This window comes from Aulonocara stuartgranti (genome assembly GCF_965226115.1).
Source record: "Aulonocara stuartgranti genome assembly, chromosome: 10".
Taxonomy (NCBI): Eukaryota; Metazoa; Chordata; class Actinopteri; order Cichliformes; family Cichlidae; genus Aulonocara; species Aulonocara stuartgranti.
In genome coordinates this window covers 18,989,229-19,015,367 of record NC_138946.1, presented here as the reverse complement: position 1 = coordinate 19,015,367, position 26,139 = coordinate 18,989,229, and the positions used below count along the sequence as shown (strand labels likewise).

Genomic DNA, 26,139 nt, shown 5'->3' with positions numbered 1-26,139 from the left:
TAGTGGAGGTGTTACACCTGATGCCTCCCCTGCCGCTATACGTAGCTTATTTAAACTGGCTAACCCCGCAGGATGGGCTGGATCGTGATATATTTTATGCAATGTGCTTTCCATGATTTACAAACCACAAATGACTATGATGTTGATGTTAACAAGTCTTTTTATTTAATTTTCACAAAGACACAATCACAGACAATGGATACTTGGACACCCCACATTAAACCAGATGTAACCCAGCCCAGTAGTTTCCAATCATGCGGAGCATGGCTGGTTTAACACGGCGGGCGCAAGTACTTGCATCTAGCAGGTGCCCAATGTTGTCATTAATGGCGCATACTATATATCGCTCTGATCTCAGTTCACACATGATGTGTTCTGCAACTCTGCGGATTTGTGTTCCAGACCCATCTGCAGTGGATGAGCGTACAAACAGCCGGATGGCAGGGATGAATCGCTCAGTCTGGAGCCTTATCATCACATCATCATAGTAGGTGTCGAAGAAATACTCAGACAATTCCTGCAAGCAGCTGTGTTGCACCTGACTGGGGTGGCCTGTTTGGCATCCGTAACATGTCTCTTGTATAAACTCATTCAAAGCCAACATTAACAGGTGGAGAGTTGCGAGTTTGATGTCGATTACAGTTTCATCCCACAGGTCTGATATGAGGGGGTCCTGCGAGCATTGTGGTGAGGGTGGTGGAGTCTGGAGGGTCGGGATTAGCAGCTCTGTTGATGGTGACTCCAACAGGTCCCACGAGGGCGTGTCATTCTCTGTAAAATGAAAACCACAAGCTCTTAATTTGTCACATAGATACACACTCAACCCCACACACCCACACATTAAACCTACCAGTTTATTGTTTAGCTGTCGGAAGGTCTTATGATTTTAGGTTTACACAGGGTACCAGGCAAACCAGTCTTCGGACAACTCGCCAGATCGTCAAAAACAAGGCGCTTTCTAATACTCTCGTACGCAGTGTTGAGTCTGTCCTTCTTGATCGCGTCATCAATCTGGCTAAACAGACGCGACAAACCTCTCCAGTCGCACCACTGTATAAAAAACAAGTCCTTAAACCATCTTGTGCGCTCTTCGAGGTTTAGAGGGTATGGATTTAACCTCCAGTTTTCAAGCCCTCTGGAAGCAATAAGACTATCCCTGTCATCACATACACTGAGAAAAATAAAGTCGTCGGGGTTGCGATTGAAACGATCAGCCTCAACCCTGTAAAGCTCAGGGCCTGATGCACTGTTCCACTGGGAAACATACAGCAGCTCTGGGAAACCCACATTGTCCAGGTCCGCACACACTACGGTGCGGAAGAGCTTCCAGTTTTTAGTAGACATGACTTGGGCTTCCCCCCAAAACAATCCCTCACCACAATCTACACTAAGCACAACTGTCCCTTCGGTATATTTAATGGCATACACATACCCTTCGACGCCTCGATATTCTAACTTGAATACAGTTCCATCTGCGGCGTTTCCACAGCGTTGCTTTTTACGTTGAGGACCCCGACTGCATACTCCTGAAGACATACCTAGAGTGCCTATGGCATGGGCGATGTCCTGGCTGGGTGTCATTCCGAGCTCCATAGGTCGATGCGTCGGGGATCCTTAGCGAGCGCGATGTGTCGGTGCTCTAGGTCGATGCGTCGGGTATCCTTAGCGCAATGTGTCGGTGCTCTAGGTCGATGCGTCGGGGATCCTTAGCGCAATGTGTCGGTGCTCTAGGTCGATGCGTCGGGGATCCTTAGCGCAATGTGTCGGTGCTCTAGGTCGATGCGTCGGGGATCCTTAGCGCGATGTGTCGGTGCTCCTCAGACCGTGGCGGTGATGCTCTTAGAATGTGAAAGGATCGCTTTTATACCCATACAACCTAGCACATCCCACTAGGAGGAGTCGTTCCCGCCCAGAGGGTAAGAACACCTGAACACGCATGCGCACACACACACACACGAAACTGGTCAAATCGGCTTGGCTGGCCGCCATCTTGGACTAGTGCCATCGAATTACTGAACGCGCATGCGCACACGCACGAAACCGGTCAAACCGGTTCTCAAACCGGTTTGGTTGGCCGCCATATTGGATAGGTGCCATCGTTCAGTTGGCCGCCATCTTGGATAGGTGCCATCGTATTACTACTAACCATTAACAAACTATTGCTCATAGTTACATAAAAAAAAAAAAGAAAATGCTAAAAAATAACCTCTGCAGCAAACAGATCTGAAAATTTTGCCCATTTTTAGAATGCAGTTTTTAATTTGACTGTTCTTCTAATATGCCAGCGCATATGCGCGGGACTCAGGTAGCTCCCCGAGTTCACACTGCGTTAGAAGTTACAAAGACAGCGTGACCTCTTAATGGTCAGTTTGCCTTTTAAGCAGAATGAGGCAAGACCAGAGTAATTGAAGAGCATGAAAAATGCTTTAAAATTTGCATTAATCTCTCAAAATCTAAGCATTAATAAAGCATTTAGCTGGAAAGATGTCAAACTAATTTCAGTGCCTATATATTCATAACAAATACATATACAGAACAGCACTCATGAGGATTTGCTGAATCTGTAGCATTTACATGAAAAGAACGGCATTCAATGGTATTTTTATCTAAAAGATGTTTCTTTTAGATCTTTTTTCTGAGAACTATTATTGTAAAATCCATTTTTATCTTTTTCTACTGTAAACAGACCAACTCAATGGCTGAGTGTTCAGAGTGAATGCCACATGGGTGCAAATATCTTTAAGGATCTTTAAGAGTCCCTGGTTTGATTCACGCTGAACTCAGACCTTTACTGCATGTCAATCTGCTCGCTTTCCTCACATTTCCTGCCTCTGCCACATCTACTCAGTGAAGGTGAAAATGGCAAAAAAATTAAAATAAAAATCTTCTCATAGTGCAACACGATAGTTTCCCTGTACTTGTGCACGCTTATCTAGCTGGGAAACTATTTCAGGAACTAAACGAGCAAATATAAATGATGTCAGTTCCAGAATAAAGCGTACTATTTCTGACCCTGAAGAAATACTACACCACCACACAGCAAGGCATGTCACTATTTTTTCCTGGAGGTTGTCCAAAGACAACATGACCTAAACCCAAATATCAGACCACTAATTACATTACTGGAGAAATATGTGCAGAATCTTTTCTAGCCACAGAGCTCCCAGTACAAAGGCCTGCCGCTTTAGTATAATTTTGAACAGAACTATAATGTATTCAGCTCTGCCAAGTTTGTGCTGCAGGGAAACGCTTTATGATGCATGTAAAGACAGGTAAACCATGATCCTGCCATAGTCGGGAAGGTAGGGGTGGACAGATAATTAAAGAGAAGGGAAAAGAATCAAGGAAGTAGGTTGAAAATGAAAACCCACATGTGGGTGTTCAAAAAAGAAAGAAAGAAATGGTATGTAAAAGGGTTAGCGAATTACAGCAACCATGTTGAGTAAGTGATTTAAATGTCATACCATAGCGAGCGCTCACACATGATGAGTCCACTAAATAGGCTTGCAAATTTAGCCTGGAAAGTAATTATACATAGGCTCTTCCTAGTATGGGAATAACGAATATTTTGTAATTATGGGCCATTGCAGAATTTCTCCATCCAGGAAATAAAGCTATTATCAAGTCAACCAAAAGAGCAATTTGTAAGGAGATATTAGCCTCTTTTGAATCTTATAAAAGAGAGAATCCCTCTTGCCCAGCGCTCATCTCTCTCACTGTCAAAGCACAGCTTAAGTCCCTTAGTGGTAAGTGATGGAAAGGACAAAATTGGCTACATTCGGGACAATGACTTATTTGAAATTCAAACAACTCTTCACAGCCAGCACCTTTGAGAGGATGGGAGACAAGAGGAGTCTCTTTCATCTGACTAAATGTCTTAGAGGTGAATCTCAGCGCTGACATTAAACAACAACAGCCGAGAAACCGGCACCACTCAAAAGACTACGATGGAGTCAGTTGCTGCATTTGTCTTTCCAAAAGCAATATGTTTATGCTAATGCTCTGTGGCTGGGTTTAACCCCGGATGCAAGTGACGTTTTTTTGTGATTCGACATGTGGTCATGCAGGTGCGGTGCAAAGTCACCAGCCTGCTGCGCAGACGCGCATCAATACGGAAATCTGAAATGATTCCTTCGGTGGAGAGAAAACCACAATTCATCACAATGATATTTACGGTAGCTGACTTTGAAATAGACCTTTAACATTTAAAGAAGAATTGCGTTTACACGGAGTAAACCTGCAGGTTCAAACAAGGTAGATGCTGCATGGAAAATATCTTGTACATTAAGAGACGGAGGGAAAAATAGTTTTTTCAACCACTGTGACATAGCAAAGTATGCAAAAAGTTGCAGAGTTGGGGTTGTATTTTTGAGCAACTGTGTGCTTGCCCTAATCCCCATCTTCTTCTTCCCAACAGGCAGCAAGGAAAATTAATCTGAAACCTACTGTGCTCAAAGGCGTTTGCAGCTGAGACATCTTTCCTTTCACACACTGCCAGTGGCACTTTGGAAACACTCACCATCTCTGTGCTCCCATCAGCATGTGCATCTGAATTTGCCACGTTCAGCAAGACAACTCCCAAAGCACACATACACACACATACACAAATACAGACCCAAACCAAAACAGCAACACAGCTCTGGAGCCTTAGTAGTATCCCCCTGCTTTTCTGATAATAAGAAAGTCCTTGGCTGGTTTTTCATTTCCAATCTTAGAGCCTTGCATTGGAAATGCCATGAAATAGACCCCCAAGCCCGACCCCTGGTGTGATATGGAATAACCTTCGAAGAACATCACCTGTTGAATTTGATGTTCAATGCAGCTTTTTACCGCTGCGCTTTCTGAAAAAAGGCAGGTAAGTGAAAACGTGAATGACGGAAAATTGAAATGCTTTGCCCCATGCATGCATTCAGTTACCCTATGCAAAAATACATACAAACAACAACACAGAAAACACACACGCGTACAGTGCATGAACACCCAAACGGACAAGGAAGCCCAGTGGGCAGCGGGATAATGGAAAAAGACTGTGTAAATCCCATATGTGCTTAATCCAGACACTTACAAGAGAGTGTGATTCATACTCTATGACACTCAAATAATACAGCTGAGAGATGCGCAGGGCACAATCACTCCAGCAGGCATGAACCAACTAAATAAGGCCCATGAATCCTCTTTATGGGGACACTACTGAAGATGGTGTAAAAGGTCAGGAATAAACCCTCTGTACTTATTAGCCATTAAAACAATGGCAGTTTCCTGCCACACCTAGAGTTTGTGTATTCACGCAGGATATTGTGTTTGCGTGCGTCGGTGAATGTGTGAACAATAACAAGGGCTTGCATTTGTTTAATGGAGAAATGTCTGTGTGGGAATATGCAGCTCTCTGGTATATAAACTGTTATTTATACAGAGCTTCGATTCTTCTCTGCAGACACATCACTCCCAGGCTGTTTTCTCCCTGAAAGTGGGATGTGTTGATGAGATTGTTAAAGTCCTATATAACAAAACGCTAAACATTCTCTCCTCTGTTTGTACGCTGCAGCATATCCTCACAGTTGCAAAATTTTTACAAACCCATACATTTGAAGCATGAGTTTGATTAAGAGGGTATAAACACCTCTTATTATAAAAAAAAGTGTGAAATCTCTCCTATTCAACATTTTTAAATCATTAAACTGGATTTAAACACGCCCCTCGCCCACGCACTTTAAGTGAAGTCTGTACTTTTTGCTTGTCACTCTTTAGGCACTTCTCACAAAGATGTGGCTTTCATTGCTGACGCTTTTATGTGCTATGAAATTTCACTGTAGCTTCAAAGTGTTTTTGTTCGCTTCTGCGTTATACGACAGTCATTTGGGTCCGAGCACCCATTGTAATACCTGGGGAAAAATGTACCACTAAATAGCTAACTGGATACTCCAGCAAGGTATGCTCTGCTGATGAAGGCTATACCACAAAATGTGAAAATGAGTCTTTGAATATCAGCAACAACTTTATTGCTCTCACTTATACACAAGCCAACAATATTGCATCACTCCTAATATACTGTGTGCTGCAGACGCTAATGCTGGTACGAGCTAAGCACCAACAGAACGTGTGGGATGATCTTCCAACTTGACCAGAACATCAATTTAAACCTTTTAAGCACCGTTTTAAATTTAGATCGAGGGGTTATAGAAAATAAAAATGGATTTGATCCACCACATCATTTTTTTATTGGCGGTGGTTAATCTGATCGAAGGTTTGCACTGATCATGCTTGTGCTTGAAATGCCAGATAAGATGGATGAAAAATGCACTAGCCTGTTTTTACACCCCCACTTACCTTATTCAGTTATACTTTCCAATCATTCACCACAGACAACCGTTACAGTGAAGCAAAACCAACTGCAAACAAACTGACAGAGAAGCTAAAGCCCTTAAACTGCAAATGGCAGGTGGTAATCAGCACTGGTTATACTGTTCAAAATAGAGCTGGTCACATCTACTCTCACCACTGACGGCTTCTTTGTAGCGATGTGTGTCTATCTATGTGTGTAAGGATGAACAGTAACAAAGTAAAAGAGTAATAACAACGGCATACTATACATCCACAGAGGGAAGCTTTGCAAAAAACAGCATGAGAAGCAGCTGGGACACAAGTGTATCTGTTTCTCCTTACTATGAAAAAACGTGCTGCACAGACATGAAAACACAAACTCGAGAAATGTGGGACAGATGCTGAGACACAGCAGAGACAGACACACAGAAAAAGTACGATTTTTTGTTTTTTTTAGGTCAATCTCCAACCAACAAAAAAAAAAAGAAAAAGGATTCAATCCCGTTTTATGCATTCCTCTGCAAACCCAACATATACTTTTAAAGACCAGATCTGTCATGTGGTGGCTGTTGTCTGCTTCATCTCCAACTCACCCTTCTTGTCCCCAAAAAAGAGGGTCTGCTGTGCTGGGTTTGACCACTGGAGGGAGGTGTTGTCATTAAACTCCACACGGCAGGTCAGGTTCGCTATCCCACCCTCTGTCACAGTCACGTTCTGAACCAGAGGATACTGTCCGCTTATCCCTGCAAAACGACACAAACGAGAAACGTGTAAGAGGAGATGTGGATGCATCAGGTGGGGGACAGAGAAAGCTGCTGGGGCAGACAGAGTCAGACAGATGGCACATTTGCGATTGCTCAACTTGTACGGGTGCTTTGGTAATTAAATTCTCTTGATGAATTTCAATTCAGCACAAGGACAGCGATATAAAATAAGAAGCTCTGCAGGTAAACTGGAGAATTCGATTTTTATCCAGCTGTTTGATAAGGATGCTTGTAAAAATAAGTAAAATACTTTAATATCACTGGAGGAGTAAATCAGCTCTTCACTAGGGAAGAAAAGGGAAGAACAAAAATGTCTCGTGTGTTTGAAAAAAAGAAGAAGAAGCTTAACAGCCTAATTACAAAGCAAATGTTCAGGCAGACTGGCCAGTCACTACTGTGTGCTAAATTGGACCCTAACATTGAACACACAGGAGGCATTTAGCCCGCGGTACCAACCCTGAAACCTTAGCTACACAGGGAAGACCAATTAAAAACTGTTCTCTGTGGACTCGTGTGCATGCATGGATGTTAATTTGTGTTAAGCCTGCATCCAAAGAGAGAATCGCAGAGCTCAACTGAGTGATATCATTCTGGGTGACCTCTAAGCTGAATAGAGGGAGTTTTCAGGACCACGGACAGGTCACTTCTGGAGCCAGTTCATCAATAGCCGCCTGCCAGTTTTCAGAACTCTGGACAGCTCACACTGTTGCTCGTGTGGGTCTACATGCGTGTTTGGGTACGCTTTAGTGTGAAGGCTGAGGGAGCAAGTAAGCAAGTAAATAATAATAACCATAAATCTATCCCTGTCCCCATCCCCGGAGGACAGATTTTAAAGACTGTGTGAATGAAGGCTTAGGTAAGAAAGATTATTCATCCCCAGCTAACTCTCACGTCTTAAACCGCCATTCCTCCCCAGGCAAGGATTAGGAAACACAGAAGAAAAGAAAAACATATATAAGGCGAAAAAAATATTTCAAATTTGTGAGATTTTAAACGCCACGATATCCACTGAACGCTGCTAATTGAGTTTTCTTACACAAGTTAATTATTGCACAGGTAGCATAAACAAACCCGCAGACGGTGTTTTGTCTTCTGGGCGAGCAGACGAGGCAGGGGAAACCCACGCCGAAGGATGTGCGGAGACAGGAGAAGGTGAGGTGAAGGAGAGAAAGAGAGGAAGCGACAGGTAAGTCATGGAGCACGGGTCATTTCCAGTGTTGATTAAGGCCTCCCGAGGTTAATCATGCGTGTGAGAGATAGAGCGGGAAGAGGAGGGAAACGAAGGAAAAATGGATGTGAGCTATGGGAGGCTAGGAATATGTTTTATTCATGAAAGTTTTGCATGAGGCATGATCTGCCAGCGATTTACCGTTCTGCTGCGCCTGCCCTCACTCTCTTTATTACTCCTTCTCTTTAAATCACTTACTTTTTCTCATTTTTTTCGCTCACGCTGTGGAGCGACATGCGGCCCAGTGTGATACATTTTGTTTCCTTTGTGGTGGCCACAAAGAGAAGTTAATGGTTAACCGCCATACCCGATGGTACCAATGATGTTTTGTGAGTGAGATTTTGCAAAATATAATTTTAGTTCATTACCGCAGCAGATGTGTCTGGGGAGCCGCTTGCTTGTTGTGTTGCCAACTCTTCACTTATATCTTAAAATATAATAGACGAGTTTGTTTTCCAAATTATCTGCTTATGACAAACAAGGAAGAATTGAGTGATTTAATGAGTATGGCAAAATGCCACGTATGTCTTGGGGGAAAATGAGCGTTTCCAAAATGTGGCTCGCTCATTCAGATTTTCACTAAAGACTTACGGAGTAACCAAATGCAAAAGTATCACAGCATCAGATTGTAATATCAGAAAATGATCAACTATATATATATGTATATATAAATATATATGTGTGTGTGTGTGTGTGTGTGTGTAAAAAGATACATAGTCACTGTGCTATGATTCTAATACATTTTGACTACGATTCAAAAAGATCAAACTTTCTTCACTGGTTTTGGGCTCCAAATTTTTAAGTCTTACCAGCGGAATCTGATCGATATGTGAAAATCACTTGTTTTCTTTAAATTCAAACATTTATCCGTTTGTAAAATCACACATTTAAAAACGTTTACACCAGTGCACATGGCTAACTTACGCCCGCTCAATCACATCTCAAAATATAACACCCCATGATCCAGTGTGACTCTTCATCTAATACATTTGAATGCCCACATCGCTCTCTTATCACACCTTTAAAATGCTAGTTTGCAGCTTTGCCTCGTACTGACTGAGCTGATCCTGTTGGAATTTGATAAAACTATTTTTTAACAACAGCTACTTCAACAAGGAAACAGATGGATACCCTGGCTAATTACTCGGCATTGCGTTAGCACTATGTTGTAGATATGTTGTGTAACACACCTCATTTTATTTTGTTTTGAATGTAGCTTTATTCAAATCTGTATGCAGTTTAAACTGATATGGGTGTTTGCATAGCGTATTGATACGAAACAAAATAAGAGCTGTAGTTTTCTGCTACGAAGTGCAGCATTGTGTGAGAGGGAAACGTCAGCCTGCTGCAGGTCAACATGGAATGACGTAAAGCCTGCCACATACCATAACATTTTCACCATAAGTTGGTTTGCAGTTCCTTTTCAGAATTAGATATGTGTAAAGCTATTTGGTCAGTGACTGACTGGTAGCAGAGGCACACTGGTCTATCAGGCCGATGTAAAGATATTTATGCCATAGGTTTACTTTGGCTAGACACACTAAACTATTAGCTTTTACATTTCATCTCTCCTCTTCTTTCCTTTCCTCTCCTACACAGATCTACAATAGTCCGGGGATCCCTCTGTCTATGCTTTGCGTCAGTGTCTGGTGCTACACTTCCATTGGGACTGAAAGGGCCAAAGGGGCCACAATGATGGTTATATTAGAACAGCGTAGTGTTCTTTGCGCCTAATTGGCCAGTGGAGTAGGTTCTTCCATTCTCCCCTCTGGCCAGCCAGACCTGATTTAAATGTATCTCCTGAGGGAAGGAGGCAGCTGTTCTCTCCTGATTTCCATGTCTAAATTTAGGCCCTTTCCTCACTTCAACTCCACTCTTTCTCCTACTTTCAGTTTCTTGCTCTGTCTTTTCCAGTTCACATCCATTCCACTCAATTCCCTCCACCCTCTCTGTCACGTTTTTTCCTCTAGTTGATCCCTGAAGGGTGGCATTTCCACTTGCTTTGTCTCTCATTTTCATATTCTCTCTGTCTCCTGCTGCTCCCTAGTCTTTAAAGTTTATCTTGATCCTACCTCTTTTCTGTTGCTCAATTGTGCTCTATCTGTCACGGCGAATGGGGTCATTTTAATTGCCCTCCACCTTGACTGACATGCTAAGGCTAAGACAGGTCAACAATCCTCTCATCTACATGACATTATAAAGTAATGACATTATGAAATTAGCTCTGCTTTATTTAGCTCGAATTAGATCATTTACTATACTGTGCTAAAGTTTCAGACACTTTAGCTGTAGATTCTTATCCATCACAAATTACCATAAAGGTGGGCTCTGATTGGCTCTTAATTCATTCTGCAGCATCAAAAGAACCCTGCATGCACACACGAAGCTGCTGTAACTTCAGTGACAGGAGGAACTAATGCTATAGCCCCCACACAGCTCCCACTTTACTTTTAGTGCCTAAACATGAAAGGCATTATAGAAAAATGCACGGGCCAATTCAGCCGCTTCTTGCCCAAGCAAATGACTGGACAAATAACACTGATACGAATATAAGAGTATCCTGGGTGCTTCCTGTCTGCTCCCCCACATGACCTTTCAAGCAAGAGCAGCCGAGTCTACTAACCTTTCTTATTTAGGCATTCAAGAAGCAGAGAAAAAGAGAGAGATGCAGCAGACAGATGGACAGCCTGGAGCTACTGACCTTTATACCAGGACTGGAGCTCAACTGAGCTGTAGAGCTGTGATGTATGGCCGAGAATACAGGATTACAGGACGGGAAGAGGCAGGCCACAGTTTTGATTAGCTGAGTCACCCTTTAAGCCAGTCAAGCACAAGTGATAATTGCAGGCTTGGGATCATGCTTAAAATTTAAAGGACAATTCCAGATTAGTAGAGCATGCCCATAATTTGTGTGGGTTATGAAAAGTAAGATGTGAGAACTGGCAAGGAGCTAAGAGTTAGCTTGTTAAGTCTGGCTATTATCTACCACGTTAAATACAATAATAAATATGTGTATACATTTTTCTGCTTGCCTTTGTTTCCTTGTCCACACAAGTTAGGTTAATCTCTGGGTTTGTTTAAAACTTTAATTTTATTTCCAGCGCTGGGAAAAGAGAAGTTCTAATACTGAGTGGGAGCTCTTGTGGGACTCCCTTGGAATTAGGAGGCACAATGTTATTACCGCAAGTAAGAACAATAGTCAAAAGCACAAAAATAAAACCCACAATGTAACACAGTAGAACTGCATTTAAACTGTTAAGCTCAGAGCAATTAATCATTTGAACCTGAACTAGATCTGCAGGGCCTTAGAGAAGAATTTCCCATTATCGCTATACGTTATAATAGAAGAATAAATGTATTATGAGCACTTGCTGATGTTTTTCCAATAATCCTGTGTTAAAAAATGTGCATTTGAAACCGCATCGAAGGTTTAGCCACCCTGCAAAGCATATTCTCAGATGCTCTGACACTATAAAGCGTGGCCTTTAAGTGGCTCACTGTTAAAAAAGGCATCCCACTAAGAAGATAACGAATGAGAGGCAAAAGATTACATAGGACATGACAGCTTTGCCATGACCAGTTAGTGTCTATAAGGTTACACAGGTGGCTACGCAGCTGGGTACACAAGGTTTTCAGAGTGATTCTCAAAGTGTCAGGCAGCAGAGTGGCCTGGTGATTGGAGAGAAGGTACAAGGTCAACAGTTTTATCATCTCAAGAGCTGGTGTGAATTCATCAGCCAGGGATGTATCCTGTCACAGCGTCCTTGAGAATAAAAACTCTCCAACCTCTTCACTTGTTTAAAGCATCAGAAAAAATATTAAACACGCAACTGGAAAAAAATAAACATAAAAATACGAATACGCTGTCATCTCCAGGAAGGAAAGGCTAGGGCTGATCACATGAAGCACAAAATGTGGTTAGTAACTTCCTGGAACAGAAGTTAACATGTCAGAGAAGAGCATCATCACTCACTGCCCTCACTCTGGGACTCTCCCTCCAACTGCGACAATTTTCACACACGCTTTTCTCAAGAACACGCTGCGTACACGGGGTTGTCTCTTTTCTCTTTTGCGGTGACCTTTTTCACGCCTTCTATCAACATCCATCCTAAATCAATGTTGCATCTCCAATGTGATTTATCAACATTTCATAACACTATTACGCCCGGCATAAAAAGCCAGCCTTTAGCGTTCACTATAAAATGAAATGGCATGTTCCTGTGGGAAAAAAAGGGTAATTACCACTGCGACAAAAAGTATATAGCAGCTTTTAAGAACAAGAGTATGAGTGGAGTCTAAAGCACCATATGTAATTTATCTTTTGAATATCTTGAAAAGAGAAGACAAAGTGAAATCTCCGGCAATAAAAACACAATTGAATGCATTTAGACTGGTATTGCTTGAAAAGGGAGGCACAGTTAGATTTAAAGCACTTTCACTGCTGCCAAAACGCTCATAAGTGGAAATATTTAAAATCTGCCTTCCATTTTTCTCCCTGTGTGCATTTATCTATTAAAACCTTGTATAGTTGGTGAAGACTTCACACAGTTCTAATTGTTGTTATCATCTTTACACCTCTTCCTCTTTCAGTTGTGTTTTGGGGCTAACCTTTCTTTTTCTAATGTATAATCCAAACTTCAGTTAACTAATACCTGACAATAAATATTTATACAGTTGACATATCATACATTCTATTATTCTATATCTAAGTTTAGTAATCTTTATTAAAATAAGTAAGACCACTAGTAAGGTGTTGTTTTATCAGGTTCTCCAAAGATATTCCCTTAAGAAGCACCCACACTCATTGCCCATCACTTTGTAGCTGATTGTCAGTTACTAGCAGATATTGTAGGGTCTGGTTGCCTAAGTTACATAGTTACTAATCAGTGGTTTTCTTCATTTTTATTTTTAATTGCTGGTTGAGAAGCTCAGGACCTGCCCGCCTTGTGTCACCACAAGTTATATCTCCTGCCGTCACCTGAAGTCGCTGTATGTCACTGACTTTTTGTGGCTCCTGGGCAGCCTGTTGCTGCTTGTCGCTTCCTGTGTGGATTTGGCTTTTATTTAGGTGATGATGGCAGTGGAGAGTGCTGTCGGACATCTCAGTTCGATGTTTCTTATAGGTGATCCCTTGTGACCTACAGATCATATCATTTTCATCCTTAAGAGATCATTCCCATCTGGATTGAAATGTTTCACTACAGCGCCAAGGTAATCACTTCGAACTGCCATAGTTCCCTCTAAGAGGGCAAGTGATCCCACACAGTGCCATCATTATGCCCCTCACAGCATAACAGAGCCACCTGATCCCCTCTCTGTAGGGGTCTACAGTTCAGGTGTTTACTTTAATCAGTCACCTGTCCATATATGAACGATATTGTTATGCAAATGGTCATAAATTGGGTTATAGTGGTTCTCTCTGTTTTCATTCTTATAACTGAATAAACATTCACTTTTCAGCTTTGTTCTTTTTCTCTTGGCAAATGAGGCGTATGTAAATTGCGCTTGCAAGCGAGCATGCCCGCGTGTGAGTATTTCTAATCTGAGCTTGCTCTTTTGACAATGATAAGTTTCTTGCTGTGAGCAAATTGAATGCAACCCCTGCAGAGGGTGGAGCTACCTTTGTATTCAGCACGAGCATACAATTACCTCAGGACAGTCATTTTTGATCTGGAGATATGAAATTAATTATTCGGCACCAGAGAGGCTGGCTACGGCAGTGCTGTTGTCATTTACATACAGTAATTAGACTGGGCAGCTGTTGGTGCTGCCGTTGCAAACTTGACATCCAACTTGGCCCTTGGAGTCAGATCAACAAAATATCACCTACTTCTCCATGGTGCTGTTAGGTGTTGTTTAAGAGCAGCGTTACAGAGAGAGTCCAGGTTTGTTTGTGTATGTTTTTTCCGTTTCCACTGAGTGGATAATGTTAACACATGCTGTTCATGTAAGGACAATAATAACATTTAATATGATATAAGGGCAAACACAGAAGAAGAAGTGGTGTTCCTCGAGTTTACAAAGCACTACGAGAAACAAACATGCCAGCTCACGTATCTCCTCTTGACTTTTTTGTTGCTGTTTTTGATGACAAAGACCTGCCACAGCCGAACTTTTCTGCGATGCCACTTTTCAGGAGCCAAACCTACACATCAAAATTTATAAAAGCCCACAACCCAAATTCAAATTGGTGACCAGACATGTTTCCAGACACTTCTACCATTTGCCCAGTATTTTCTGCCCTTGATTCAGCCACATCAATTTAAAGGGCAGAGATATAAACCTCTGCCCATTCTCAGCATGTTAGCTGCCTGAGTTCAAGCTTGCTCAGTCCAGAATGGCCAGGGATCTCACTATCCTTTCTGAGCCAAGGTCAGACATCTCACAGTTTTATGACGGAGGTAAACCAGGCCTTCATAAATACTTCATACAGTGCTTTCTTCCAGCTAGCAAAAGCAAACAAGCAAGAAGAAGAAGAAGATGAAGCTGAGAGCAAAAGACAATTAGGAAAGGATATAAGCACATATTTTGACATGCAAAAAAGAAAGGAGAAAAAAGGAAACAACTGAGGCGAGAGCAGAAACAAAGGAACAATATCTTAAATGTTTCCTTCTAGCCATGAAAGAGCCAGTTCTTGCACAGCTAAATTCTCTGAACTGTCAAGTAGAAACTTTGGAAACATTCAAAAATTATGCAGTCCTGATTTATACATAAAATATAAGCAGGTACTATTAAATACATATCTTTGTGTACCCTCTTTGTGCTATACATACTGCTGTGTGCTTTAGATGTAATAGTAATAGGTGCAATATCCACCGAATTTTATCTTCACTTTAGTGTTTTTCAAAATAGCAAGATCACAGCTTCATCTATTGAATTATTCACTTTATAAGGCCATGAAGGCAAAGCTTTGGCTAGATTTCTTCTTGAATATAAGGCCAAGCAATATTAGCAGGCATCCACACGTTTACTGGCTTAGTAGGTCATTCAAATTAAATATCATAAAAGCATAAGGGCAGGGAAATCAAATTTATTGTGTTTTCTTGCAAAATGATGTGGAGGAAGAGTGTACTTGACTTCATCTTCTTTTTTATCACAGGAAGGATTTCATCTCTTATGCTTTCATACAGGGTGAGAGCAGGATAATCACAGGCTAGGGTGGCATTCATGAGGGAAATCAAACTAATCACTGCTGCCACCAAAAATCCCCAAATTCCCCAAATCAACATGACACAGTGTGATTTTCTAATGTGTAGTGATGTGTTGACAGATTCTGTTCATTTAAGAAGGATCTGGGGAAATGCTTGTCACCCCAGGGGGACCTGCAAGATTCAGTGGGCAGAAAGTACTAATTTTAAAAAAAAGAAAGAAAAAAAGAAACAGCTCTCATCATTTGGTTGGTGTCAGACTTACTTTGCCACAAAGCACTTTTGCCACAGCTATGAGTCAGTCACAATGACAGGGCTGATACTAGCTGCAGTAAAAGTTACATGTTTTTCATTTTCACTGAAATCACTCCAATTGACGATTACCGGTCTTACAAATCAACAGTTCAGATTATGTCGTGGTGGTTGAGGAGAGGAAGGATAGATGGGAAGTTAACATTTTTGACACGTGGAGAAGAGTGCATCCCCATGGACGTAAGGTTTCCATACAGTCTTACCTTGCATAAAACCTCCAAATTTGATCAAACTTTCCCGTCTGTTTCACACTATTTGAAAACCTTAAATCTCATAACTTAATCCAGTTATTATTATTGTGAAATGCACTAACTGAATTTTTTATTTGAGTTTTTAAATCCACTGTCAAAACACTTGTAGTACAGCCTCTTTTGAAGAAGAGTTAGAACTCAGATACTAGAATACTGAGTAGAGACAGGCCACTATCACATCTTCATTTAGTAGAGCACATAATACCACAGAGACTGCCCTCATTTCCTGTGGTGTTGCACAGGGCAGGTGTCTTGGTCCATTACTTTCCTCATTATACATGCTACCACTTGCCAACCTTGTCAGGCAGCACACCATGCACTGCTGTAGTTACACATTCACACTTTTTCTATAGAACCAAAACAGTTTGAGGCCTGAGAGGGAAACTCTTAGAAATATATAGGCAATAATTCCAGCTGCAAAAATACCTCGATCCACACCTGTCAGTTGCAAAACTGACACTGTGCCTCTTCAGTAAATCCCAGTCGTTGCTCTTTTAATGCCAAAAGAGGGTTTTGCGCTGGCGCAGACTGTTAGTAAATCTAGCCCTTGTACTCTTGGATCCTCTACTGCCAAACTGGAAGACAGCCAATATTTTTCACAGACATCCAATGTTTTTTCGTCTGGGGATGCAGTTTTCGTCGTTAATGCTCCTAAACTTTGAGAGCCGTCTGTCTCAAAAGATTAGGAAAGCAAGCTAGATAGATACTTTAAATAAATGTAAATACAAAATTTAACAAGTGCACTTCCTCCTTTATCAATCCTGCTACAGATCAGATTCAAAAGTTTTCTTTGTTCTTTGAGGTTTTATGTATGTTATATATGTTGTTTTTTTTTATTGTCTTTTGCTTGTTTTTTGGGGTTTTTTTTTGTCTGTTTTAGCAACTTTGTTATATTAAATTTCCTGGTATACTATATCCCTTTAAAACTTGCCTTGTGTTATGTTGAACAAGAATGAGTTTGCTGATAACAATTAGCATTTATTTTTATTGAATTTTAAAATCCCCCCAAATAACTTAAATTAAGTCAACTCAGTTTTATTGTTGTAGGGCAATATCAGAGTTCAGGGTGTCACTGTAATAATTTTTGACTTGTTTTAATGCAGTAAAATGGACGTATCACTATAGGAGGGGTGGACAACAAGCAGGGGGTTGCACACAAACAGAAACGGGACATACAAAGAGAAGAAATATGCTGAAATCCATGAATTTAGGCAGGTGACATAAATGAAACAGTTTCACATGTGTAGCTATATTACATTTTAATAATATCAGAGTATATGGAAGTGCCTAAAAAGTTTCAGTCCATCAGAAGGTTATAGTTGTGGCTGCAAAAAGACTTCCGGTCCTGTAGAAGTCTATAGGAAAACAGCTTTCTGATATATATTTTAAAAATGTGCGTGTGCCTCCAGTGGCATAAGCATGCACCGTGCTGAGGTTCCAGCTTTTACAGGTTTTCCTTTTTGGACTTTCAGGGGTTGATTGAGACGATCTGCAAGCCTGGATCCACACTAAATTTCCCATGTGTGCTATAATTTATGCTTGCAAAAATCCTTATCACAACTTTCCTGATGGTATGCATATTTTTCAAGTTACAATTTTCTTCATCTAAGTGAACAACTCATTGTACATCATGAGTAGGCTGCAAACAAGAGCTGCTTGTGACTTTGTATTCTTTGAGTTGCAGTAGTTGTGTACAGAAATGTATGGAAAAGCAGAAAACGGGTGTCAACCTGTGGCTTGCAGCAAACTTACTAAACTTCACAGTTTTGTGCTTCCAAAAGCTCGGGGCAAGATTATCTTTAAATAGATATAAGATAAAAAAATCAGTCAAAAAACAGCTTCGACACAGCTTCTGAGAGAGACCTTGCTATGTAGTACCAGATGTTAACAGCGCATCTTTTATGTCTTAGAGTGAGCCTTTTCTATAATGAGAAGAGGCCTTTTGCAGAGTTTCTAACACTGAGTTTCGCATTGACTCTTTTTCCATTGACTGAATAAATGCTTTTGGGCCAGTGTGCATCACTTGATGAATACAGATGTTATAGTAATGCGGTTTGGCCACTAGGCCAAAATTGCTGCTTTGGGATGCTGGGAAGGAAAATTAGGAAAATTGAGTGAAACTTATTAAAAGATGTTATGATTGTGTATTTACAATATGCAGCTAATAGCTTTAAAATAAACGTTCATTTGATCACACTGAATTATTCTCAGATGTTTTCTCACATGTGACTCTGTAGAAACACCACCACTGCAGCGCTACTAGGAATTAGTGAGGAGACCCACATGCCATCTACATAATATATAGACAGTATTTTATCAGTGACTACTTGAGTATTTTATCAGCAGCCCTTTGTAAATATTTTGGCCAATCGATTTATGTGTTGTGTTGTGTATGGTTACGGTGCAAGTGAAGCATGTACAAGACTCACTCTAAATAATGATTTTGTAAAGTTTAAAAAAACACTAATTAAATTTAGTTAGAAATTGTGTCACTTGTGCACATACAAGTGCCATATATTTATTTTTGTGCTGTTTTTTAGCTCATTTGCAATGCTGACTGTGAAATATAACTGCGATGTAAACTTCCACAACTTAAAAAAAAGAAAAAAGTAGAAGAACAGAAAAAAAAAACATCTTTGAATTAATCTTTCATGCTGTATGCAGTAATTGGCGATGCTATATATACACATTTACAAAAGAATAAAGGCACCCTTAACCATCCACTCAGTCCTTCAGTTGCACACATACCGATGAACCGATACTTTGAGGTGAGCTAAGCCTTTATCCACCCACTGATCAGCATGAATCTTATCTGGCTTGTTATGTTTTCCTACCAGTAGCCTCATTATAAGGGTAAGAGAGGCAGGCCGGAGACATGTGCTCGACTCTGATCTACACATCTTCTGTTCCCCCTATTAAAGAGTGCAATGGATTTCCTATACTGCTGCGGTAAGATGGAAAAGGATGATAGTCAGGTTAGGGTAGCCTTTAAAGAGAGGATTGAATCAAGAGTGAGTGAGACAGAGATGATACAGTTAAACACACGCAGCTGGATGCTGATCAGGAAAGAGGTGGTCTAAATTCATTATGCATTCAGACGCAGCGGGAAAATGAGAAAAAACTGTAGCGAAGTGTTGAGGGGGAATGTGATGTTGATCCTGTGACTACTATCACTGCAGCTGAGGATAGCAGGGAAGGAGGACGTAAGGCGCTGACAGGGTTTTAACATGAGGATTATACCAAATCTACCATTCGGCAGCAGGCAAACTCTGAGAACAACAAGTGTTGCTTCCTTCACTTGAAATTACATTCTGACTGGGTTAGTAATATACAGCTTTTTAGCATTGCATGTTAAGATGCGCCATAAGGAAACAAACACTGGAAGGACCTGTGCAGAAGGTCCGTACGAGCTCTGAGCACAGAAATAATTCTATAAAATGTTACTTTTCTACAGGAGGCTTCTCGATTAAGATAAAAGCTGTTCAACTGAGCTGTTTTGCTATTTTATTTAAAATAATGAGCAACTTGCCATATTTCCTCTGTCTTGATTGCCTCTGTTTATTCATTTTATTCCATACTGACTCCATGAATTTGCGATCAGGGCTCATGCCATCTGCTGCGGGAGCCATGTTCTTCTTGTTGTCGAGGATTGTTCTTTCTGGTTCTGACTGCCCTATTGTTGTCACAGTCATGCTGCACGATGAATTTGGGACTGAGCTCCAAAGCGATCTCATCATAATAACCTGAGTTATATAAAAGCCAAACACTTTCGAGTTCTGCCACTTTAATTTAAAAGTTTGGCTCAGATTATGATTCTTGAAGAAATGTATTTATTGCATAATCACTGCGAAACATCTATAAAATTTAAAAAAAAAAAAAGGAGCTTCATTTCTGCCAAATATGCTTTGATACAGTTTGAGTGTTTTTATTAGGTATGCCAACCTTAGCTGATACCAATCCTTTCATCTGAATTATGATCACATCTCTGCTTAGGAAGTGACTGTTGTGTGTGTGTGTGTGTGTAATCATTAGCCAAAGATGGTAACTAAACAGAAAGGGATTATAACCACGGTTGAATAAATTCTTAGTCTTTGAGAAGCATATTTGCTGAGGCACGCAGAATGAAATCAGGTTATCTGCTCTCAAATAAACACTTTGCTTCTCCTCTCTGACTCACTTTTTGATCTATAATCCGTTCTCGCTGCCATAGCGGAGACACAGAAGATGATGGAGAAGATTTGGATCTCTTTAATGTACTGCCACCTTTCCAATAAAAGCAATGGCAAAGGACATTATCACACAGTTAAATAGCTGATTAATAATTGCATGACCTTGGGTTGTCTTTGCACTATATACATACCTAAATGATTTCCTTTTCCCTAGTACTAATTTACAAATCTAAAAATCTATGTTGAAACAAACTGTCTCATTTTATTCTCAAACAAATTAGTTTTTCCACATTATTTTTCAGTGTTGGGATAGTGATAAATCCCACTATGGCAAAACCCTGTAATAGAAATCCGAAATGAAAAAAACAAAAAACACATTTCATCCAAATACACAAATATGACTATTCTCAAAATAGTCAGGGAACAACAGCACAGACACACACGCACACAAAAGAATAGAAGCAAATAGATTAAAATATCCGTCCATTAATTTTTTAAAATAAAAGGTTAAGTCTCTTTTCTGATATTGGTTTGTCAGGTTGAGTTTGAGGCACAGCGGGAAAAGCAGCAGCAGCAGCCACCACTCACCTCGAACTTTGCCTTTTGAAGCCATCACTGAAGTCCCCAAGTAGGCAAGTGGGGTTGGACGGACAGCAAGAGAGGCAGATGTCAGAATACAGAGGAAAAAGAACAAAGAAAGAAGACAGAACAACTGATTAGATAACTGTAGGAAGAACAGCGTGTCTGCATCTGTCGCATATGTGCAGAAACAGCATTGTCTTTATCTCGGATGTCAGTCACAAGTGCTGAACCCCCACCCGCACAGATCAGTCAACCCTGAAAGAGAATGTCCTGATTTAGCTCATCAGCAAATTGAGACCTTAGAGTGTGACACCTTTTAATTAGTCGAGACACATCATGTGGATCGTGCAAGAGTGCTTTTGGTTTTTTAACTGCCAGACCTACAGTATATGGGTTTGCGCAATACTGTACGTGTCATGTTGTGGATTTGTGCTGCCGTGCGTCATTTGACTTTGGGTAGAAAATAAAGATTTTGTTTCATAGTAATGATTTATATGTTTGGATGCAGTGACACATTCCGACACCGGTGAACCATCACATCATCCTGTGTAGGGATGGGTATCGAAAACCGGTTCTTGTTGAGAACCGGTTTCCACTGTTTCAATTCCTTGGAATTGTTTGCCATTTTTGCAAACGATTCCCTTATCGATTCCAGTCCGAATGACGTCACCACGTTGCGGAGCGTCATTTACCTGGCAGGAAACACGGCGCCTAAGCAGCTCAAACGCTCAAAAGTTTGGTTATACTTTACGAGAACGGATGACAACAGGGCAACTTGCAATACTTGCAAAGTAGATATTTCATTTAAGGGAGGAAACACTACGAATATGCAAACGCATTTGCTCACAAAACACGTGATGACCTTAAATGAATGTCGTGTTTTTAATTCCACTCCGGACTCGTGAATCTCAACCCAGCAGCAGCGTTAACGTTTGCACGTCCTCTCCCCTTAATACGGCAGGTAAATAATCAACTAACAGTGCATATTATGTTAGCGCGATCTGCCTTATTACAAAACCTGCCATTACTGTGCATTTAGGTGACCATGATGAGAGAGACAGACAGAGTCTGGCTCAGATGCTGGCAGTTGTCGCTGCAGTCTACCGGTAGCGTCTCCTTTCAGGCCAGGATAGACGGATGTCACCGAGCAGTGACTAAGTTTGTGGTCAAAGGCTTGCACCCATTTGCCACAGCAGATGCCCCCGACATTCGGTATGTGAATGTGTTTAATTGTAGGCAGGGACATTACTGGATATTCTTGTGTAATTGCTACAGAAAAATTTATGTTATACTTTGTTATTGCTACAGAAGAATATTTCTTTTATTTATTTTTTTCCTGGGGACCCTGTGACACCCCATTGAAGAGCCGTAGGCTGTGGATCTCTTAAGATGTCACTGTTGGGTTTGTAAGGCCATGTTACTCCTAAATTTCTATCTTGTTCAAAGAGAAGATATAAAACAAAGTTCTAAGCTAATCGACCTTAGTGTTCTCCTTTTTTAAAAAGAATCGATAAAGAATCGAATCGTTAAACAGAATCGAAAATGGAATCGTAATCGTGAAAATCTTATCAATACCCATCCCTAATCCTGTGACTGACAGCGCTGTAATCAGCGAAGTAAAGGACATACAGGGATGGTGTCCAAACCAGTGTATGGCACACTATGGGAGTATTCAATTAGCAGCTTATTCAGTACAGGCCAGCAAAGCCATGTATGAAAAACAAAGGGAATAACAACATAGAGGACCTAACCAACACATGAGCATCACCTCTGAGACATCCTGCGGGTAAAAACACAGAGGAGAGGCAAATAAACAACATAGATTGTCTATTAGTGTGCGTGTGTGTGTCTGTGTATTTGCGTGTGTATCCTGAGGGAATGACTCTTATGCTTCACACACACTGCTTTGCCAAATTGATGGATCTATTGGAATGCCTCCAGTGAGCCTGAAAACGTGTACAGCTCTAAGAGACAGGGCCTGAAAAAGAATGAGGGAGAGGGAGAACAAAGAGAATCTCACTGCAGGTGCCGAGTCTGCAGGTTATGAAAATTATTGTGGTTTCTTTTCGATTACAGATTAATAAACCGCGCTCTCTGTCAATGACAAATACGGAAATTTCATACAGAATTTTAAATTCACTATCAGAAAGGGAGCAAAAAGTAATCCTTGAATTCGGGCCCGGAGATACAAACCAGCTGCTAAACAGTCCGTACACTCGCTTGACTCTCACATGGATTTTGTTTTGTTTATATTTGAGGGCCATTAAATCCTGATAGCCAATTTTCAGTGGCTGACAGAGATGATTACGCTTTGTTAGTACTATTTCACAACTTGCCAAGATGCAAGGTAGCGTGGGGAAGTGAGAATATGAAAGACAAAAGAAAATGCAAGAAAAAGTGCTACAAAAGAAACATATATGTCATATTCATCAGGCAAATGTACACAGACACACACAGACACTTGAAATTTTTACACCTTGTTGTTGTGTCACCGGTCAAGAGGAAGAGGGCCCAACAGACAAAAGGGCAGTGGATGTTACATGTCTACCAGGGCTGCTTTCTACATGAGACTGAAGGCTTTGTGAAATATTCCTTTAGCTGTGTCTGACCTCTCTATATCCCTGCTTTTCATGCCTGCTGTCAAAGTATGAGTTCCCTGTCACAACTTTGCCTCTGTGATCTTTCTAAGTCAAAATCTGTGGGGAAAAAAAGCAGACAAAAGATGAAAAAAACATGTGGGTTTTTACAACTTTTCACTCATAACAAAGGAGGAATATACAGCGTATACGGCTGATAGGGAGACATAAAGGACAAGCTGCTAAGAAAAGAGAAAAAAAAGAAATGGAGGGAGACTTGTTCACTAGCATCTCCACACTTGCGTCTCAGGTTTACAGTTACCAGGCAACCGACACAACAGTTCTGCAAGTCAAGCTGAAATTGCATAAAACGCTTTTCATCCCGTTCTCTCATTCCCCCATTTTACCATGGAGTGAGCATAGTATCCCCAGTTGATTACACAATGGCCACCTATTACACGCTCTCAATACTTCATACTGATTGGAGAGAATCCACTAGAGAGAGATAAGGATGTAACACCTGAATTGGATTAAGTTTGGCTGTTTGTGTATACTGTCCACACAAAAGCGCTTCTTTTTCCATTGTTTCATGTTCAGAAGAGAGTTCACTTCAGCACATCAACACACCACTTTATTTATGAATATTTCTTTACCAGCACTTTTAGTCGATGGACCAAACCGAGGCTGCAGCAGAAATGGATATTCGAGAGGGCACAAACAGTGATGCTAATGGAATGTCAATAAAAATTTGGTGACAAAATAATTGTTAGTGGTGAGAAACAGGGAGTTACCATGTTTAATTAACCTCAACTTTGAAGCCACTATAAATGGGAGTAAAGCACAGTGTGTACTGACCTGGAAATGAAATGGAGAGGGAAAATGAATGGGAAAGACAACAATTTTACCACATCAGTAACTAGTATTTATGTGTGTATGTCTAAAGTCCCTTTTATGGATGCGGATGGGGCTTAACTATAAATATTACAATATTATATTCATGATTACCTAATCAAGATTGGATCATGACTGAAAAACAGACTGCATTATTCGGCAGTCTTTAAGCTCAAGTTATGCCTGAAAACTTGCATTATAGATTTCACCAGACCCAACACTAACTGGACTGGGGATTAACAGTTCTACATGACTACGAGCATAATGAACACAATCTAATTAGAAAACCATTAAATAATGCAATTACTATTACTTATATATATACACACACGTTGTTTACCCCAACACAAAACAAGCCTTTAATAAAGAATTGCTAAACAGACACCCGTTAAAGTATTTTTCACCACAAAGCTTAGCTAGCATACCAGTGGTATCCGTGCAGTTAGCTGAAGCAATTAAGCAGCCCTTCCCTTATTTTGTTACACTGCCCTTCTGATGTGTTTTTATCACGTAAATCCTCTCGGTTTGTCTGAATTAGGGTTTGGCCACGGTTTCAGACTTGTTAGAACTCCAGTATGCTTCTGTGTCTCTGCTGAATGTGTAACTAGGCATGATAGCCATAAGATAATAACACTGTCTGTATCGAGTCTCAACTGCTTTAATTTGGAACTTGTCTGCCACCCATGTCACTTCAGCTTTAACTTCATTTCATGGCATCTTGCGTGCACAAATAACAGTGCGTAGTAAAAATGGGGTCTGTCCTGCAGGGTGAAAGTAATCTGCATTAAATGAACTTCATGCTTCTTGGATACATGTTATATACTATTACAAAAGACAGTCATTAACACATCACGTCTTAAGACATTTGGTGGGGTTTTTTTTTTTCAAACTGTGTAAATATAACTGTAATATGAACAGATGGATGCACATGCATGCCATCAGTCTTTCCAAGTATTATCTAAAGCAGGATCTTTGTCTAAGCAATGTGCAAACAATGACATTTTATCTAAGAAAATGAAAAGTGAGTGACTGCATGTTGGTGACACAGGAAAGTACTGAGGTGCAAGCAGGTTGTTCGGTGTCTCTGTATCCATCAGCAGGGAGCTGTCATGAATAAACTGTGTGATAGTTCATACTGAAACCACCTACTGTGACACACACACACACGCAGGCATGTACATGCACACATACATAGCAGTGATCACAGTATTCCCTCGGGGTATAAGTCTCCTGGGAGGACGTGAGGAAGGATGTTGCAATACAACATCCTTCCTGTTTTCCTTCTCTTTTCTGTCTACATTCGTCTTCCTTCAACATATGCACATTCAGGAGTTTGTATCACCTCTCTTTTCAAATTATTCTGCCTCCTGATTAACCCTTTCCTTGCCTGCGTCTTACTCTGCCCTTCTGCATTGCCTATCCCCTCAGGCTACCTTTTTTCACAGTGGCAGATATATTCAGAGTTTGACAAGCAGTAAAAAGCCTATGGAGATCGATGTGTGCAGCGAGGCTCTCTGAGGTGTCACATGGCATGATGGAGAGTTTAGCTTATCCTTCGTACAGCAGCAGCTGTTTTGCCATATGTCTGATGTACTCCCGGCCCTTTGGAATCCAACCAATATTCCACCGGTGAGCAGATTGCTGTAAAACCTTAACACACTCTTTGTCACCTTATGACTTGGCTGTACATAGAACGATCAATCGTCACATACTCATGAGAGCGTAAAAAACATGTACACTGTGACATATTCATAGAGGGCCCTACACACATTCGCGGCTGTTTTTATTCAAAGCTAAATAATCAGCTTCAAAATAGCGATCAAGTGAATGCATTTGAATCTCATTTGAGTTAGCAGCAAATGCATTTAAATCCTATTTGATTTAGCACTGCTTTAGC

At 40.8% G+C, this 26,139-nt stretch overlaps 2 protein-coding genes across 6 annotated transcripts in view; both read right to left on the bottom strand.

The window, feature by feature from the left end:
- The window catches only part of cadm2a (cell adhesion molecule 2a), a 224,480-nt gene that overhangs the window by 65,070 nt on the left and 133,271 nt on the right, over positions 1-26,139 (bottom strand). For 2 of the 4 annotated variants that reach the window (XM_082549652.1, XM_082549655.1), the window contains exons 2-3: positions 20,782-20,808; positions 6,915-7,064 (exon numbers count right to left, since the gene is read on the bottom strand). In XM_082549652.1, coding sequence (XP_082405778.1) covers positions 6,915-7,064; positions 20,782-20,808 — 177 coding nt within the window. Of the gene's footprint in view, positions 1-6,914; positions 7,065-20,781; positions 20,811-26,139 lie in introns of all 4 variants that reach the window. The other 2 variants (XM_082549654.1, XM_082549653.1) reach the window with 2 other exon arrangements.
- Positions 218-2,125, bottom strand: LOC309716073 (uncharacterized protein; the record flags this gene model as incomplete). 2 transcript variants are annotated; one of them, XM_082549659.1, is made up of 2 exons in its annotated part: positions 1,539-1,939; positions 218-771 (listed from the first exon to the last, which is right to left on the bottom strand). In XM_082549659.1, exons 1-2 carry the CDS (start codon positions 1,591-1,593, stop codon positions 218-220), a joined length of 609 nt encoding a protein of 202 aa, XP_082405785.1. In that variant the 5' UTR covers positions 1,594-1,939. The 2 variants fall into 2 exon arrangements, 1 of the variants encoding a protein (XP_082405785.1); XR_014279361.1 differs by having other exon boundaries at positions 711-771; positions 851-2,125.